Here is a 20446-nt window from a genome sequence, read left to right on the forward strand (position 1 = left end):
TTGACGTGCACTATTGTTGATACGTCATTTGTGCATTGTATGTCACTGTGCACTGTATCGAATATCAAATCGTGAGGTTAACCAGTCCACTCTTTTGTAAGGCTGTGAATGCTGTAGGATTTAGCTAAAGCTCCTGTCATTAACAATCCTGGACCGCGGGGAGTGCCTTTGCTTTGGCACATGATGTGAAAGCGCTACAATCTCTGCACAGGCACGCATTTCGGCCTGTTTATTTATTTTCCCCTAACTTGTGTTTATACACGCAAAAATATGTGTTTCAGGGCGATCCACTTATGAATGTTGCCTCGAAGAGAGTTGCCTGGGTATCAGTGTGTTTTCTCAAATGTAGTCCCCAATGCGTTCATCTACAGTATGTTCTCTGATGGTCACCTATAGGCCCTTAGCTCAGTTCGACCTCATTTCTGTTTCATGCAACCCCTCCCTGTCTAATCCCAGTTTTCTCCTCCTCACGCACACACACACACACACACACACTGCCCACACAAACACGGCAACCGCACCACATTCCTACAGGATGCGATGCTCGCACTGGCCCAAAATGGACCCTTTCACAGCAGAGGAGGGCCGGTAGGACTTAAAAAAACAGAGCACCCTTGTCTCCTTCTTTACTTTATACACTCTAACTCATCTTACCTCCCCATGCAGCTTCATTACTGTCTCTCTCTTAAGGACACAAAACATCAGGCTCAAGAATTCAATTTGCTGTCCACATTTCCTGTCGGAGAGTTTCTAATCGTGTCCAGTCCTCGTCCTCTTGTATTTAGCCACATGCTCAAAGCAGCTGCCACCTTCACGACATGTCGGCGTGTCCACTCACACATGGAATTTCCATGCATATTCTAAGGCTGTTTCAAGCACATTTTAAAGCATCGGCTCTGAGTTATTTCTGACAAGGTGTTTACAATATCTCCTTACACGGTCGGAATGCCAGCTGTCCAAAATGCTCTTCTATGTACACATTGTTGCCTCAGTGTAGAATAATATTAGAAAGAGAATGTATTTTTCGGTTAATGAAGAAAAGGATGGTGCATAATATTGATAATGATGATGGTGATGATACTAATAATTATGACAACTAAAAGATAAAAAGAAAGGAATCAAATAACATAACATATAACATAATATTCCAGGTCTTGATTTCTGACTAGATGATTCTTTCCACTTTGAGTTCCAGTTGTTGAATGAAGGTAGAGTAGGTTTGAACCAGTTTATCGTTATGTTGTCATAGCTGCAATTCTATTCGTAGCGTGTATTGTATAGTTATGAGCAACTTAAGGAAATAGTTCCTTAAGTTGTAAGCTGTAGCTGTAAATCTGGAAACAAATACCACTGACAATTCACTGTGTGCTCACGCCCATGTTAGTGTTTCCATGATTTACATCTCTTCATGTGGGGCACACACAGGCACAATAAAGTGAATGAATCCTCATGTGACCACTGAAGAGGAAGTAGCCGCCACTGGATGACTTCCACTGTTGTCTGGGAACATGTGACTAAGCTTGGAAAGGAGCGGACTAAGCCGACAAAGCCTGGTTTACATGTGTGTAATTTCTGCTCGAGTTATGACTAATAAAGAAACGGCAGCGAGGTTGTCATGTGGCAGCCCTGCAGTCGAGTCAGGACTGTGCTGCTGAAAAGTGTGTTGTCTTTAGTAGGTCAGGGTAGAAAAAATAATCCATTTAAAGAATATTTCACATTCTCCTTTCCCACTTGAATCATTTCTTCACTTTTAGTTTATGTCTGCCTCTTCCTCTCACTCTGATGTGCTCTTGTATTGAAGTACAGACAAAGGAACACTCCCTCTCTTGCAAAAGACACATTACAATATAAGGAATACTATCCTGATTATGTGGATGAGGCCCTGTCTAGTGTAGATGAGCACATTAACGATACTATAAGCAGTAAGTCAATATCCACCCCTATATTATTTTCTATTGCTACCTTGTGCTGCAGAGCACAACCTTGCCTCGACACGCATTCGGCCACCCGGAGAATCGAGAAGAAGCAGCTCCATAGTTTCAATGATCACTTTTTTTATTGTGTTATAATTACCATTTGTTAGTGGCATGACGCACAAGGTTGAATGAAACTGCGAATTTTATGAAGGGCAACCTTCAGCTCCGACTGCTCGGGTGCGGTGACGTGGTCGGATGGTATTGGGCACCGCGGGGCCAGTGATAAAAGTGGGCGTGAGGTGGTTTTTAAAGGCCGTTTCCTGGCAATATGAACACCCACCATGAGAAAGGGGGAGTTTTTTGTGCGTTTGTTTATAGTAACTACAAACATTCAGTTGTGGTGTCTGGGTGTGGCTTAACAAAAGGATTTTATAATGCCAAACTCTCATTCATGTAAGATCTCGTCCAAATTAGATTTGGAGTGTCACATTCGCCCATGCAGAAGAGCCAAGCTATAATTACCTTCATAAATCATGGCGTGACAACATGGACGACTTACTTGCTCCTGTTTCTCTCTTGTCTTTACTTCTTACTGTTTATCACCCCCCAGAGATGGAGGAAAGATAACCTCAGTATTTAAAACATACTTGGATGGTTTCTTAAGCTGCTTTCAGACATGAACTCTTCAAATTGTTTGGAAAATTGGGTCTGGACATTTTCCAGCTTTCCCCTTTCACATTTGAAGAACGCAGCAAGAGGTAGTTCGGGTCAGACGCTTTCACAACAGCAGGGAAATTCAGGCGAGGGGTGACGCCTGAGCAGAGCTGGTGGGAGGCAGGATATGACTTTTAAATGGTTTTGTTTACAGCATGTCAACATCGGCATCTGCCCTCATCACCCAAAGCTTGTCAATCTCGTAATCTTTCCAATTCAACATCTTTTTCGGTATTCTTCTACATGTAGGGCTCTGCTTTGTGTCTCTCCAGCTCACTATAGACCAGCTGTTTCTCTGTCTTGCTGCAGACTTTACTTGCATATGTCAGTAAGTGTAGAATGAGGTGAAATCCAGTTTTCCACTGTTTGCGTGTGATTTCATGAGTTTATATGTGTCAGTGTGTGTGCGCAATTATAAAGCCTTAAGTGTGTGTGTCAGATTTCAGAGTTAATCATGTTTAGATCTGGTAATGATGTTAATGAGTGTGCGTGCATCGGTGTCTCTCTCTCTCTGTGCACGGGTGTGTGTGTGTGTCTGTACCAGTGGACTGTACAGCCGTGCCAGGCAGTTTGCCACATCTGAAGAGGCTCGGCCTGTGCCCTGCATGTTCCAGCGTGTTGCCCTGCATGTTTCCAAGAGCACAGCTTCCCAGAAGTCTAACCACACAGACACACACACACACACAACCATGTTCTCACACACACAGAGTCTTTGGCTCAAGGGACTCAGGGGAATGGGAATCCATGTGGGATGACTGTGAGGACCAGATGTGTTTATGAGCGCTGGAGTTAGATTGGGTTTCACACTGCTTCTTGGAGTCACAGAGTACACTCGAAGGCACACAATGGGTTCAGGCCTATGGCTCAGGGAACACAAACAGCACATGGGAACCGTGTCTGTTGCATAAAGACAGAGTTGTCACATTACATCTCAGTGGCCTGCTTTCTAAGGTTAGCCGCAGCACTGCAGCCAGGCTCTGACACCAGCTGACCTGAGAGCATTGACCCTTTGGTCCCTCACCCTGCTTTTCTGTGCTGCCACCTTCCACAGCCTTGTCCAACCCTGGCCTCCCCTTATCAGTCTTGATCTGAAACTGAAGGCAAAATAAATGAATCGTAATAACAGTAAAATAAAGGCAGAGTTTATAAATTAGGAATCTGCTGCACAAAACCTACCATTGGTTGTGTTTTCTATCCTCGCATTTGTTATCTGTGCAAAAGGTTCAGCAGATACAGATGAATACATTTTCTTTTCGTCACAGCAACACTGAGAAACTTTGCGATTTCCCATTAAATCTCTACCAGATAGTGCTCTAGTGCAATGATTTGGTTTTAAACAGAAACTGACGCAAATTAGAAAACGTATGAGTTGCATGTGTGGTGAAAGAAAACCTTAATTTTGATCTGAAGAAAATATATCTTTTGCAAAGCCAAACCTGAGCCTTTGCACAGCAATCTTGTTTTGTTCTTGCTCACGTTGACCTTCGGCCCAGTAGTTTCTCTTGCCAGCCTGTTACCAGTTGACAGCACTTTTTCTAGATACGAGAGGGCCACTGAACACCTATTGTTGGCCTGTTAGCCATTGTTGTGACTGAGCAGTGCAGTGTGTGCATTTGGTCGATTAGACCACATGCCCCACTCCGTCCCATCACCCAGCAGCTTTCCATTTCCGTTCCTCCTCTTTCTTTCTCAGTCTCTTTCTTTTATTGTCCAGTGTCAGAAAAACATAGGGAAACAGATCCCAGCCTGGCTAATGATCAGCCGAGTCCCTTGTTATACAGTTTGAACTCACAAACAGACATACACATACTGGGGCTCAGATGTAGGAAGGTGGGTTAGGGGGTCAGAGGTGAGGAGGCGGCCACTTGAAATATTCAGCAGCACCTGTCTGCCTTTTTGTTTGGGAAAGTAATATATAGATCTGACACCTGGCCATGATCATAAAAGCCAGAGTGTCGCCTCCCTGTCGGTGAGCAATGTGTGACGGGATAATAAAACACAGACACAGAAAGCTGCTGGTCCAGTTCTGGTGTGTGATGCTATGACAAAGGGACACGGGAGCAGAACCTCCATTATGTAAAGGATCAGCAGGTTTCCACGTGCAGCTCTAGAAAGCATGTTGGTAAACAGATGGGTGGAAGTCTGGTCTGTTTTTAAAATCGGTTCAGTACAGAGTATCTCTCAAATATATAGCCTCTACTATTTGCAAAAATATTATTATGCTTTATTGCAAAGAGTCAAACCTTCAGTGGCACCTATGAGTTTTCAAGTCTATTCAAAGGTAAATGTGTTCAGGTGTAAAGTCCTAATAACAATGAACATATTCTTTTTATAATAGTAGCAATTCCTACACACTACAATGGCTGTTTTTATTATGTAATTGCGAGTAATACAGAACAGTGCATTTCCGTTGATACAGACTAATGCAAAGGTAAATGCTAAGTACTATTTCTATTATAGCTGCCATGCTAGTTGTAGGTCAAGGTTGCATTTGCTGCAGCTCCGAAACAAAAAAAGCGATGCTACGCTACACACTCACCATGAGAGCTCTCGCTTTTTAAATATTTAACAGGGGAGCCGAGTCATGTAAAGTTAATGGTTTATGTCGTGTGTTCTTTCTCTTTACGCTTTGTTCCAGCTCCTGTTTTACTAAAAGCTCCCCTACCTCTTTCTTTCACCGTTTGCCTCCTTTTTTCACAAAGGTCTCCCGTTAAAAAGCTGGCATCTCCGTCACACATGTTTGGGGTATTTGAGCAATAATTTCATAGTAACCTTTTAACATAAGTCAAGCGTTTTTAGAGAAAACTTGACTGCTGCCCTCCTGTTTGCTGTTCTACTAAGCAGCTGCACACGCAGGTCCCTTAAATGGAAAGCCTGTCCTGAATCAGTGGCGGAAAATCCTAGAGGGAAGGTCACTATTCCAGCATTTGGAATAACTATGAAGTTTCGAAAAAAAGAGTCGGACAATTGACAAACTGCATGATTTTTGAATAAGAGAAAAATCGGCACATTTAAAACTCGATTTAAACGATTTATTTCTAGTGCCACTTGGAGCTCTAAGGCTCTTCTGATTATAGAAACAATCACCATTTTAAATACCCACAATCAATTTTGAACAAATCATGTGATGCAGAATATAAATGTATAGTAGATAATCAATTGTCACACCTTTCTCCCCAGAATGTTAGTATTTAACATCCTGGCCAGGACCTTAACACTGCCAAACTACAAGGAGTTGTTTTAAGAAGTATGATTACATTTTCACCGCTGAACAGCAGCCATATACCTCTGAGCTGCCCTTTAACAGTGCTCAGCAATTTCAATGGAAAAAAAATTTGGATTACGGTTAAATGCCTTTTTGATTGACTGGATCCTGTGAGCACTGAAGAGGCTGCTGGAGTTGAGACTTGTTGAGATCTAACATGTCACGGTGTGCCCAAAATAAGGAAACACTATCTTAAGTGTCCAACATAACGTGAACATGTGATTCCAGACGCACAATTGTGTTTGATAATAAAAACAAGAAATTCTCAATGTAAAAGTGGAATATTTATGTTTACGTGATGTAGAATATGTTAAGTCTTCTTTTGGAGAAGAATTGATCTCCGAGTTCACCTCCATGAGACCTGGTCTTGTTTTTACAGTTATAGGGTTCGTTTTAATTTTGAGTGAAGAAACTGTTCCCAAACAGTCTCCCTGAAAAGTCTCTGTCAACGTGTATTGTGAATAATACCGCAAATCCACAAATTAGAAGATCCAGGTCTTGTAAGAACATTGGGATGAGAACGGAGACATCAGGCGGTGCGCATCGCCGTCATTCTCGTGTCTCACAGATCTCTCAGCACAGTTTGCTTCAAGTGCTGACAAAGAATGTGTGAACTGTACGAGCCACGGGCGGGAGAGAGAGGGAAGTGAGAGAACGAGGGAGAAGGTGGAGAAACCAAAACGTGTCACAGGTTCAAGACAAATTTCACAACAGAGGAACTGAACGAGAGAAAAGTAGAGTTTCAACCAAAGTCACGTTGTGCTAATTTGAATGCATGCGACTCAAAATATTCAATATTCAAACACTACAAAAAATAAAGGTTGGTTATTGTGTTTGCTGAATCGATACTTTTAACACTGACTGAACCAAAACAAAAACAGCTTTTTTTATTTGCGAAGGTGAATTGGAAGTTGAAATTGAATATATTAACTTTTAACAGTTTTAAGTCGGCTAAACTTAATTATACAACAATGAATAAATGCTAAACTCTTAGCAAATTAACACAATAAAATTACATAATAAATATGACCTAAGGCAACTACTGTAATTTTTAAAACTAAATTTGACATTGAGGTCACACAAGGAGTCAAAGACAGAGCTTCCCCTTCCCAAATGTATCCTGCGTGTTGCCAGGTGCAGAGTTTGTCATTTTCAAACATTTGCTGCATGTCCTGGTGGGAAATAGTTTCACGTGAAACACAGCCACACTTTCAACCGTTTAGCGTTTAGGAATTTTGTTGTTGTGTCGATTCAAGTTTGAGGGAGCCACTAGCTAACTGTGGGCTAACTTTCCATGCTGCCAGAGCCATGTACAGAGTTTGTTGCCAACAGAGTTAAGTGTAATGTCTACTTGGCACGTGCAGAGATGTTTCAGTTGTCTGTAAGCTGGGAAACTATTTCAGTACGTAGCACTGAAGCACGGAATTCTGTGTTGTAAGTTCTGTTTGGTAGGAACAGATGCCTGATTGCCAGCGGATTCCGGTACCCAACCCTCATCAGAAACAACTTAAGCAAAGACTTTTGAATAGGAAGTGATGCAGTGGTGTTCAGTGGCTTTGACATTTCAATAAATTCAACCTTTTTTGTTTTATGTCGTATGTTTCAGCTGAATCGGTGGAAACAATCCGATCATGCTTAATTTAAGGCAAAAGTTGGCTTCAAATTCCTGTGACAGCTGGAAAGAAACATCCAGAAAGTGTGAAATTAGATTAGGCTGTGCGTTTGTGTGTGTGTGTCCAGCGCTGAGGTGCTTGTTGCGTGGAGGAGTTTGCTCCCGGTCATTAAATGGACCGGTCCTGGACCCTCTGCACAAATATGTCAGAGGAAAAAGAGAGCTTCTCTTCCGAGCCGGCACGAACACACACTCGATGCTGCCCAGGAATTTGGTCGGTTTCACTGGAAATAACTTCAGCTCATCTGTGTTTGTGGACAAACACACATGTATGTACACAAACGGAGGGTTGTTTAAAGGTTGTGGAGCCTCACCGCAGCCATGCACCCCCCCCCCCACACCCCCACTGGCCACTGGGCCCAGCAAACAGACTTGAAGAGAGGGCGGACAGGGCCGGGCCTCTGTGGCCACCGTGGCCGCGGAGCCGGAGCCTGCCTCAGCTCCATCCCATCAACAGGAGATCTGTGCCACTTCCTCATAACAACCGTCCCCATGACAACCTCTCTGTAAGCCCTGTTTTGAACACAAACCGTGTCTCGCTGTCTCTTTTATTCCCCCCCCCCCCTGTCTCTCCATCTGTAGACCTTGAACAAATGGCTGTTACACATTTTCTGATGCAGTTACACACACAGTCTGTCCTATTGAAGGCCCTTCACCTTGACACAACTGCTGTTAATGTGTGTTTTCTAAACACTGTACGACCTCCAAGATATTCCTCCAGTGCTTGTTTTCGTGCTGTTCTGACTGGGGATTGAATTTAAATGATCCTGCAGGCTTTTTAACTGACTAACAAAGCCTGCAGTCCTCTCACACTACATCTTATAGTGTTTTGGAGAGGAGACTAGAAGTCGACAATTTACTGTGACACAGTACAGTGACATCAGTTGAGATTTAGAAGCAGGTTTACCTCAGTGGACCTCTGGCATTAATCCTGAAACGACAGGCACTCTCAAGGCAACCAGAAGCTGCATGTGCTTTTCTTTTTTTCCTTTATCAGTTGTTCCCAGATTCGGATGCAGCCAGAAACATAATTTTTATTGATTATTTATATATTATTTGACTCAAACACGTAGGATTAGAAGTCATTGCTATTCATCAAATATAACACAATCTTAAATATCTGTAATATCATAATACATCTATTTCTTTATACTTTTAAATAACATGTTTATGTGGAAATTAGGCTTAATAACCAGAGGACAAAAAGAAATGCCAAGGACCACATTTATCCTGATGAAGAGATTTATTTTTCACATCTCCGAACAATTTAAATGTTTGGCAACAGATAAATCAGGCTTTGTTTATTATTCACAATCATAAAATCGGTTTCCGTTTTGAGTCTTGAATGAAAGGGCAATAGATAAGAATTCAGATTTGGATATCAACGATTTAACAGCTACACTATAAAAGTGGAAACACTTGTATGACCTTTGACTGAGATCTTAGGCCTGGGTTATATTACAAAAAATGATATTGACATGCAAATTGTCATAGGATCACAATTGTTGTTTCTTTCAAGTTTAAAGGCTGATTTTGAAGGTTGGACAGAGAATCTCATGTTCACATTTCAACATTTTACAAAGTAGAAGTCCATCATTTATTTCCCTGCCCATTAAATAAGCAATATATTGATAAACATTGGACTTTTGTAATATTGCTATTGGGCAAAATTATATTGGCATAAATATATATATTTTTCTTCTTTGCCTGCTTTTGTCCATATTAGTTTTCATATATGCTCAATAAACTTGTGTGTGTGTGTATGTTATTGTAAATGTGCACAAAGTTAGTGATTTTCTCCAATGAATCATTAACCCTCATGTTGTGACTTCAGAAATCGCCCCTTGTTGGTCTCAGAGCCGATTGGATTTGAACTTCGATCTGCAGACATCAGCTTCAGTGGCTCGTGCAGTATTTACTCTTCGCCTCAGAGCATTGAGAGTTAATCTGTGACTCGGTCAGCTGCATAGTACACAGGAAGGGTAAAGACACACTAACCTGGGTTCTGCTGCAGTCGTTTTTTAATCCGTGTGTAGGAAATCCATCCAAAACCATTCTTACCACTGCTTTTCTCCTCTCTGACATCAGACAGGTCAGGTGCTCTAATACTGTCGGCATGACGCTTAAACTTGAGTTCACATTGAGAAAATATATACATTTTTGGTAGTTGTTATCTCACTGCTGTTCTAATTAGTTAGTTGCTTTTAAAGAACTGGCGCAGACGTCATGATTGACAGCTGAGATTGACTCATGATTGGTCGAGCATGCGTATCAAGAGATAACGCTACTGCAGGTTATTTATTGTGCAGTGAAATATCTGTTGTTTATGTACAGTATCTGGGGGGTGCAGCAACACTGATGCAGACACTTCTGGGCTGAAGCTTAGATCACTGACAAAGTGTCAGATAAGCAGTTGGACCCAAACTCTGGCAGAAGACAGCTGCTGTGTCTTTGGACCAGATCCTCTTCCCGGTGGGTCGATGTCCTCTGCGTCTCTCCGTCTCTGTCCAAGGTCCCCTGCTCAGATCGCAGACACATACAGTAGAAGTGTTTGTGTTATTTACGAGTGGCGGAGTGCGAGGTGGGCTTCTGTGAGACGCCCACAAGGTGTTTGAAGTTGGTTCTGTCCTCCGCCTCCCTCTCTTATCGTTCTCGTTTCGATCTATGATGTGAAGCAGAAGCCACAAAGTATCTTAACAGTCTGTGCGAGTGAAATTTGGTGTCCTTCAGCTGACTGCAGCTGTAAATGTATACGTGCTCATTCATGTATGTGTCCATGCAGGAGTAAGTCAGATGTGAAGGTCTCAGCTGACAATCTGTCAGCATTTTTGGAATTGTTTTCTACTAGAGAGCCACCGATACACAGATCACAAGGTTTGAGAAATCCGACCGGTAACGTCCACCGCTGCCCGCCAAGAACAGGAAGCATCACGGAGGTCACTTCAGCATTCCAGGGTGTCTCTTTACCGCAGGAAGTGGCCTCAGAGACACGAGCCAGCGTTCCCGGTCAAGAGTGCACAGTGGACACGCTCACCTTTCATAACAGCATGCCACCCTGAGAACCCCCGGCCCAGCTCAGGATGCATTGTTCGCAGGAGCAACCTGCAAGCCGCAGCTTTTTTTAAGGTGCATGGTAGTCCAATAACGCCCCCAAGGGAGGAATGGTGTCCCTGTCACTCTGTTTATTTATTAATTTTGTCCTGGAGGCTGCGTGTGTGCTCAGAGAATCATGGCTGACGGAGCCAAAGGGTAGATTAGATACCACAGGTCCGCCTGAGATCTGGTTGTCAGCTGGGAATTCTGTTTTTCAGCTTTTCCTCCTCTTCAGCATGTTAACGTGCAGTGTTCCTGTGTGACGGCAGCTGCTGTTCCCAGTGGTTGATTCATGGAGCCTATGACTCCCATTTCCAGAAAATACACCCCCACCCCTCATAAACACTCTGTCCTACAACCTCGTCAAAGTTTTAGAAGAAAATCACGTTTTGAGGATTAAAATATATAATATAAGGACATGATCACAATCTAAGTGGTTAGTTAAGTAAAAAGTTGTGTGGACTCAAGAGAAGCCGATTTTTGTATTTCTGTCCCGTCAGTTTTTCTGGAATCATAAGTATTTGTGATCTTTATGAAATCCTAATCCTTGGAGTCGCCAAGCTGTTTTCTTCCACTACTTATACTCAGCGATTTAGGATTATTTTGCCATGTAAGGTGCCCGCCCTGTTAACGTCTTGGCCCAGGCTCTTATTTTTAGATGCCAAGTCTACCAGCTAAACGTAGCACCACCTCTGCTTCCCTCTGGAATACTGGAGGTTGTTTTCCTGGTCGTAAATGGACGGGGACACGGAAGAGGAAGCAGGGCACGGAGTTTGTGAGGAAGACGACGGTTGACGATGAAGGCGCTCTGTTCCCAAACAACCAAACATGTTGTTCACATGGCCTGCTAGCTACAAGGTGTCAGGTCCAGTGTTGTTTTTGGCACACGTCCGTATTCTGGGAGCTCGGGGTGTGTCACCGAAGGAACGCCTGGCAGCCGAACAATAACACCGCTGGCACAAAGGAGGGTGGGAGCAGGTCAGAGCTCAGGAGAGTGGAGGAAGACTTAGGAGACTTGGTTTGTGGCTGTTTCCACAAAGCAAATTAGCTGTAATTCTCTCAGTCGGAACCAGGTTTGTGTTCTCTGCTAAAATCAGAAACGGGAAGTGGATTTAAACAAAACATTTTAACCACCATCACCATCAGGACCTTGGGGGGGGGGGCAGAGGGCGTCTGGGATTCCCCTTCATTTCAAACGGTCCCTTTTTCCGTCTTTTAAACAATGTCAAAGTCTGGTTTTCCTGATAGATGTTTGTAGAAAATCATTGTTTGGTGCAGAGTGTTTACATGAGAGAGAGAGAAAACCTGCAGCAAGTACTGTACATATTTGTATCCCATTTTATCTATCTGGTGCTTATTGCATCAACTAAATGTTTATTGCTTTCATCCATTGTTATAAAGTAGTTAAAGAAAAGAGCCAAGATCCACAGATATCAGTTTACAGTGATGTAATCAGGGGAAAAATCTGTAAAATATCACATTGGAGAAACTGGAACCAGAGAATTGCATTTTTTAGATAAGTTTGATTGTTGTTATTAAACACTCTGCAGCTCATTTTCTCTCTTAGTCGTAAATCAGCAGATCAACAGTCAAAAACCCAAATATCAATGTACAATATCCTATAATAAACTAGAATAGCAAGTGCATACTGACCCGACAGTCCCCTCAGGTTCAATTGAGCTGCACTAAACTTCACACACTCATCAGTAGGGACGGGAATCGGCAGGGACCTCCTGATACGATACTACGATTTCCTGCGATTTCTTTTGGTTATTTTTTTTTTTTAAATACTAGACCATGGTAAAAAGTTGAATCAGACCTTCAAATACAACACAGTCAAATTCACTTAGAACTTTACAAGTTTTATTCCAAATATTAACATTAACTTAATGACTGCCGTGCAGCCAATAGAGAAAAGAAATAAAAATGTGCCCTATTATTGTATAGCCCCAGTCAACTGCACACAAACTGACAGATTAAGAAATGTATGCCACTTAGGCTTCTTTTAAACAATAAATAAAAGGTAAATTAAATAGAATGAATAAAAGTTTACTTAGAATATAAACTTTGAAATAAACAAAAAAGTAGGCTATGCTTCATTGTTGTTTGCATGTAGGCGATGCAATGCTAGTGCTTGGGTATGTTTAGGTTTTTGTGCAAAAACAAGACCTGGTCAACTTGCTCCCTCCATATATCCCCCCCGTATAAACCAATAAATAAGTTTTAAAAAATAAATAAAATAATAATTTATTTTTAAAAATCGATTTTGGAGGCAGCATGGCGATTTAAAATCGTCATACTCAAGAGTTGCGGTTCATAACTGAATCGATTTTTCCCCCCGTCCCTACTCATCAGTCCCCTTAACACATCAAGAATTATGAATTATTTCCTGTCTGAGTCCACCTCTCTCAGTCTTGTGTTTCCTGTTTTTGATCTTCACTAATCGCTCTCTGTCCTTCCTCCTTCCCAGATGTGCACCCCAGCCAACACGCCAGCCACGCCCCCCAACTTCCCGGACGCCCTGACCATGTTCTCGCGGCTGAAGGCGTCCGAGAGCTTCAACAGCGGCAGCGGCGGCAGCCCCATGTCCGCCTCCATGGCCACCTCCCCCCCGCCCCCCCAGGTCGGCGGCTGGGGGTGCGCACCCCACGTGCCGCAGCCTCCACAGGGACTCTGGACTCAGGGGCAGCCCCCCACGCAGCCCTGCCCCGCCTGGCCCACGGGGGGGAACCAGCACGCGGGCACCGAGCAGAAAGCTAGTGTAGTGATGGAGGCAGAGAGATGAAGGGCCGCACAGGACTGAGAAGCCCCCTTGCCCACCCCCCCAGGGGAGGGAAGGAAAGGGGGTATAAAGGTGGGGAGGGGAGGGGAGGGGAGGAGATATGGGTAAAAAATATGGGTTTCTGTCTTCTTTCCTAAAAGTCGGATGGACGGACGGAAAGAGATGGAAACGACGCAAACCAAGAAAAACTCAACGAGGACAATTCAAGAAGAGGAGAAAACCAATGCAAACGTCAATACAAAAATAGGAGGAAAAAAAAAAAAGATACGCACACACATAGTAATAAGAGAGCAACTGAAATCTTTGTTAGTTTTTTTTCCTAAGTAAATGCATAGATAAGAGAAATATTATTGAACTAAAAAAAAAAAACTGAAATGAAAAAAAAAAAATTGTCACGCCCAAGGATTCTATGTGATGTTCAAAGGACATTCAAGGCAGCAAACTTAATTTTCTGTTTCTTTTTTTTGTTAAGGTTTTTTGTTTTTTTCATTTTTTTCGTCTTTCCAGCCAGTGTGTTTTTTCTGTCACTGGTGTTCTGTGTTTCTGTCTGTGCTGTGTGAGGAGAGAGGAAGTTAGATTGACTCAAAAAAATCATCACGCACTTAAAGTGTGAGTGTGTGCGCATGTGGGCGGGTGGTCAAGTTTGTAATCAAAAATGTACACACACACACATACACTCATACAGTATATATTGACACGCGTCTCGAGGACACGCCTCCATACTGTCACCCCCCCATCGTCAAAGGTGGGACTTTTGTTACCTCACCTGGTGGTCACCTGACTTCTCTCAGCCAATCAGGGATTTCTTCTTAAACCAACCATCGCCACCACCGACACAGGACATGTTTTTAAAGGTTTCTTTTCTTAAAGGCAGCAGCCGCTCTCTGGTTGATGCCGAGTGATTCTCGCAGCGATGGCTTTTTTCCTGACACAGTTTTGAACACGGAGTCAGACTACAACTGTCCACTGGAGATTTGGGTTATTATTTACAAGCGAAACAAGCAGTCGTGGTTTTAATGTAATATATCGTTTTTAATGCTAATTGTTCTGTTTTTTGTTGATAGGTTGAGGGAGGAGGCTTTGAACTTGGGTGGGACTTCAGGTTTTTATTTTATTTTTTTGAAAGAGTGAATCAAACGCAACTTTAAATGGCCACATATTTAATACATGTAAGCAAAACACGACTACTCCATCTTTGTAAACAGAATTGCCACTTTGCATGATGTGTTCATAATGTGTAAAATCTTTTGTAGCAAATATACATGAGGTCGAGACACGTCTATGGGAGGGGGTGGAGTTAAAGGCGAGGGAGGGGTGGTTGGTGTTTATTCCCAAAGCTAAAAGAAATGCAATAGTCAAAGTGTCTTGTTCCATATGAGAAACAAAACAGAAGAAAATGGGTTTGGGGCAGCTGGGGGGAGCCCACCACAGGCGATTTGGGGACACTACAGACTACTTTCAGATATACAGTATATATATATAAATATATATACCCTCAGTTAGTGTACTACAGAGGGGTTTTTACAACGTTTAGGTTTGAAGTTTTGACCAGTCCCTGGTCCATTGATACTGCTGAGGGACAGTTCAGGGATGACCCTGACAAACAGCAATATTGAAATGCTGGGTCTGCCCTTTTTTTTAGTTTGTCCTGTTTGGATTATTTTTTACATTCGATAAAAGCAGGCGGAGTAAGACAATATTTTGAATAGCTGAGGGTCTTTTTTTAAAAAGGTGATTAGGAAAAAAAATTATGGATATAATAATGACTAAATAACCAACTTCCTTTTTTATTATTTAGATTTAAACTAATGTTCGAGTTCATCCTTCTTTCCATGCTTCATACTTTATTTGGTAAAATCAGAGTTTCTGGGTGGGCCTGTTCCTAAATGGTTTCTCATGTATGTTCCCCCCCTTGTATGACTGTATGAGACCATTCCCACAATATTTGTGGACTACCTGATAATTAACTTATCATTTTTGTGAACCTAAATAAATATTGTATGTCAATCTAACGTGCTTGGTTTACTTGGGTGTGTGAGATTGGGCACTTTACAGTTCAAAAAGGGTGAATAGGATGTTTTTCAACGGAAGGGGCCACACATTAATAATACTATAGGGGGTGAATGTGTTTTACTCATGTTGTGGGGACAAACATCTGTTTTCACGGTCACACTATGGGGACAAAAAGCAAGTTTACACAACGTGAATCATTATACTTTAGCTAAAGACATGTTTTAAAGGTTAAAGATAGTTTCAGGTTAGGGTTGGGGAAATGGTTACAATTAGACTATGATAATATGATAATAGTTAATATAATGTCCTGTAATTGTATCTGGGATATTTTGGAAGAGGAGATACCTCGTCCATTTATATATAGTTGATAGTAATTTGTTTAGCATTGAAAGAGATGTTGTTTCTTTGTATATGTCATGATGATACGACTGTGTGTGTGTTTGTGTGTGTTTGTGTGTGTGTGTGTGCGTCAGAGAGAGAACCAGAGACGCCAGAGCAATGTGTTAAATAATGACACTAAGAAGATGGATGCATCATAATCTCAGGCTTGGCTAGCTCTCAGCAGGGCGGATTTCATAAAGGCACCGAGGCAGACTCTGAAATCATGTTCTACAAACCTCTCCGTCCGTCTGTCTCTCGCCCTGCGTGTCGGAGAGGGAGGCCGTCTGTCTGATGCTCGGCAGCTGAAGATGGAAGGGGCCGCAGATCAAAGCCAGTGTGGCGGAGCAGAGGGAGAAAGGCTTTTAGAACGAGGGACTAAAGCTCCTCGACCATCGCCATCTTTGCCTCTTTTAGTCGTAAACACAAACACCAGCTGCCCTGCATGCACGAAATCACCATAGATAAACACCCACCACTTTGCACACACCCACATGCCGGTGGTGAAGGAGGGTCACCGAGTTCTCCATGTCCTCAGCTGCTTCTTCCTCTGCAGGAAATAAGAGAGGAGCCCTCTGCTGATCGCTGTGTGCCACTTTGAGCCGCTGCGAGTGTGTCAGAGGGCTCGGGTGAATGTCGGCAACTTGGCACCGGGCACCTCTCTGCGTACGAGCGTGTGGGAACAGGAATAGCAATAAACACACAGGGCTGGTCCAAGAAAAGGGGGAATAAGTGGAGCCTCGAGGCCGCCATCGCTTAATAACGATGATCTGATAAGTTAATGATAGCACTGCACTGCTTATTCTGACAATATAATCTGCAGACTCCCTGTTTCACTTTGGTGATATCTTTAGCTTCCCAGTAAAAGGCCGTTGTGGTCACGGCTAATCATCTATAAGCTCCAAACTGCCGATCTCAACAAAAACGTGATTTACTCCATGCTCTGACGTCAACGCTTCGGAAGTTTGCATCTGCTTATAAGGGAAAGAGTGTTCAGCATTGGAATGGGCTGTTGTTAGTAAGCACGGTGCGGAGGATTCATCTGTGTTCGGTTTATCTTTCACACAAAAGCAGGTTTTCTGGGTCAGTGCTCGGTGTGGACACAACACGGCGTCACAGATGGCTCCCCGACGGTACACCTGTCCTGCTTCGTGTGTAAACATCACCACGCTGGTTTGCTACTGCAGCGCACTCGAGAGGTTTTTGTAAATTAGTTTGACCTTCACTTGTATGTGTTGACTGTGTTCTCTGTAACAGAAAATGTGGCAACACTTGAAGAGGAGGATTTCCAGCCTTTCACAATCTACAAGCTAAAAAATGTTGTTGTGAGCAAAATATTGTAAATGTCACTCAAAGGTTACCTGTGGAGTTTTTGGAGCACTGTTATTATTTTTAGGTGCCATCTCTCATTCATAGCACGCACGCTATTCAGTCTGTTTCCATTGGTTACGGTTGTTGATGTGAAACACAGCAATGTGTCAACAATTCCAGGGAAGACGAAGACTGCTAGAAAGATAACATTTAAGGTTTGTTAAACTGCAGGGATATACATAATTACAGAGCTTTAAAACTTAACTCAGCATCTTTAACATTTAAACATGCGGTCCAATTTCAGTAACACATTATTTATCTCTTTCCGAAATTGACTCCACTTACTCCCTCTATCCAGAGTCTGTGCGGTAGCGATCAAAGATGAAGCTGCGGTAGCAAGGTCCAGACGCGACATTCTGCTCATCCGAGTCATTCATTCATATTATAGAATCAAATAACTAATTAAAATCAAACTTACCAGAGGGTTTAAGACGAGCTACCTAATGTGACAGAAACCATCTTTGAGAAACTCGAGCAATCGTGTCATCCATCTTTATTTGTCTCTGGATACACATTAGTTGTTACAATGGGAAAGAATCACTTTTATTTATAGATGAACAAGCCACTAGCTAAAACAAATTAATATGATTTTGTCCGTTTAAATAACGAGCTGCTGTCAGTATTAGATTAAACATGCAAACATACAGATTGAACGTTTTAGTTAAGACCACAGGAAGATTAACAGCGAGTGTGTTTACACCAGAAGAACGTCTCTCTGTTTGGAACACTGTAAAAGCTGTGGGCCTTTTTCTCAGCAGGCATTTTGACATGGTAGAGAAAAGCTCTGATGTTACTAATAACATCATGTGACGGCTCTGTTCAGTTCTTGTGTCTCAGGAAGACATGACAGTGTGCCAGTGAGCCAGTGCACACAGCACACCCTGAAACTGAAGCAGCTAAATGGAACTCAGCCGTCTTTCATTTTGCCATTTAAACCTGAGCTTTCCTTTTTGCATGTAGGTATTGTTGGCACAGAGCAGGACAGTGATTTATTGGCATCAAATCAGCAGGTACAGTGAGATCTGCAGGGACCACGGGCAGCGTGGCTAAGGTGTGCAAGGGGGGGGCAGAGGACACTGCGCACAGAGTGGAGGCGGGTAGGGGAGCTGAACGGACACGGTGACATTGGGTTTGTTTGAAACCTGGCACCTCTACCCCCCCCTGTCCTTTTCTACAGGTGGAGGCTCCAGCTTTACCCTTCACCGGACAAGCTGCAAGGGAGCAGCAGCAGTAAGTGGGAGAGAGATGACACACACACGTAAGATAGACTAAGACTAAATATTTTAACTCCCTATTATGAAGTAAATGTTTATTGCGCAATGTAATGGCCAAAATATATATATATATTAATATAATATAATGATCCATTCAATTCTCTCTGCCATCAGGTACAAAAACGACGTAGAAAACATCACATGATGTATATACCAGAGACTAAGTTTACATGAATTGATAAATTAATATTAATAATCAGGAAACCCGCAGGGGGATTTTCCCATCCGGCTAATATGAACAGTGAGTAATGGAATATTGTGAGAATTAAAATAGAAACCAAACTCATACAAACCACAACACCTGACAGGAAACCAGATACAGAGCCAAACAATCAGCACATCTCCAGAAACCAGCCTTATAATAGCATTGCATTTATGGAAAATAGATTATATAAATGAACTAGAATTTCACTCAGTAGATCTCATACCTCCACCAAGGCCTGATAGTCTCCTTAAATTATATCAAGCTACACACTCATAGACTGCAGGTCCGTAAATGTGCCAAAATTTTTTCCCACCAAGATTCATGAATTTCTCCCTCGATCAGTGGAAATATCAATTACTTCCTATCTCACAAAGTTAAGGGGAAAAAAAATCTGCTCTGTGATAAAGTAACTGCACTCTCTCTGCTCAGCATCACACGACAGACAGATAAAGTTGATAAACTTTTAGCAAAGTACGTTTCCCTTTAGAATTTGGTGGAGAACAAACTTTTTTCCAGGTGCCTAGAACACAACTTCCATTAGATGCTGATATCAACAACTGTACATGTGATTTGCTGATATATCTATATATCTATATATATATTTATAGATATATCAAATTTAAGGTGAACATATATCGATATATCTGCTCTCAAGTGGCCCAAAAAAATCTGTGAATGCAGCTTTTTGAATCAATATAACTGGAAACACAGCACTCTGGATCCATTCAATTAGGTATTTGTTTATTTTAGGAAATACATCAAAAATAATATGACAGCACTGGAACTAGTGTCAGTTGCACCTTTAATAACGGTGGTTTCACTACCATCTTCACCAGCTGTCTGTGTGTGTGTGTGTGTGTGTGTGTGTGTGTGTGTGTGTGTGTGTGTGTGTGTGTGTGTGTGTCTGCAGTGTGAACCGGTGACAATGGCTGTGCGCCATTTGAGCCACTCTGCGGTCGAGATGCTGAGTTGGACACAAAGCCGGCTTTATCTCTGCTCTCACTGTTGTATCAGTAGAGCCTGTCTGGATGCATTGCTACGGACTTAGCAGTAACACACACACACACATTCACACATACACACACACACGCACACGCACACACACAATGACTGGTTAGAACAAACACAAATATATATATACATTTTCAAGAGTTTATTCCAATAATCACTTCTTACTTGAGCCTAACCTCTAAACCTTATCCACAGACCCACAAATCTGCTTTTTGTCGAATTGGAGGCTTGACTTTTACCTCCAAATGTACCCAATGAACTGGTCACACACACAAACACACAAACAGAACCATTAGGTAAGAAACACAATACCGATGACTACTGAGACTGGAAGCAGGTGGACATGCTGCCTCCCATGTCATGAGGTGTTGATGAAAAGTCATTGATGCATCATGATGTGTTGTCACTGTGTTTGTGTGTCGACACCATGGTCGACACCATGAATATGACATCACTGAGTGTGGTTCCAGCATAGGCTACATTGGGGGACCCATTCCTAACTAACCAGTTAAATGGGGATGAGCTGTCATTGTAAGTCTACAGGAAATGAATGCAAGTCTATTTAATGTTCCCAAAAGAGATGTAGGATAATGCATGCTCCCTATTCCAATGGTAAATATTATTTCCAAGCTCAGTTCTTCCAGTCCATGCGTTGCATTTTCCCTCTTTATCTTTTCCCGTTCTCTAACATACTTACTGCAGTGACGCATTACATGCTCCACTGAACTCTATTGGCCAGTAATCACATAGTC

At 42.4% G+C, this 20446-nt stretch overlaps 1 protein-coding gene across 1 annotated transcript in view; it reads left to right on the forward strand.

The window, feature by feature from the left end:
• Positions 1-15454, forward strand: part of ubald1a (UBA-like domain containing 1a) — an 18550-nt gene extending 3096 nt beyond the window's left edge. Inside the window, exon 3 of the mRNA XM_061094749.1 lies at positions 13131-15454. Within this exon, the coding sequence (XP_060950732.1) occupies positions 13131-13445 (315 nt within the window). The 3' untranslated portion in view covers positions 13446-15454. The remainder of the gene's footprint in view (positions 1-13130) is intronic.
• Positions 15455-20446: the final 4992 nt, after the last annotated feature.

Source organism: Limanda limanda, chromosome 21, assembly GCF_963576545.1.
Source record: "Limanda limanda chromosome 21, fLimLim1.1, whole genome shotgun sequence".
NCBI lineage: Eukaryota > Metazoa > Chordata > Actinopteri > Pleuronectiformes > Pleuronectidae > Limanda > Limanda limanda.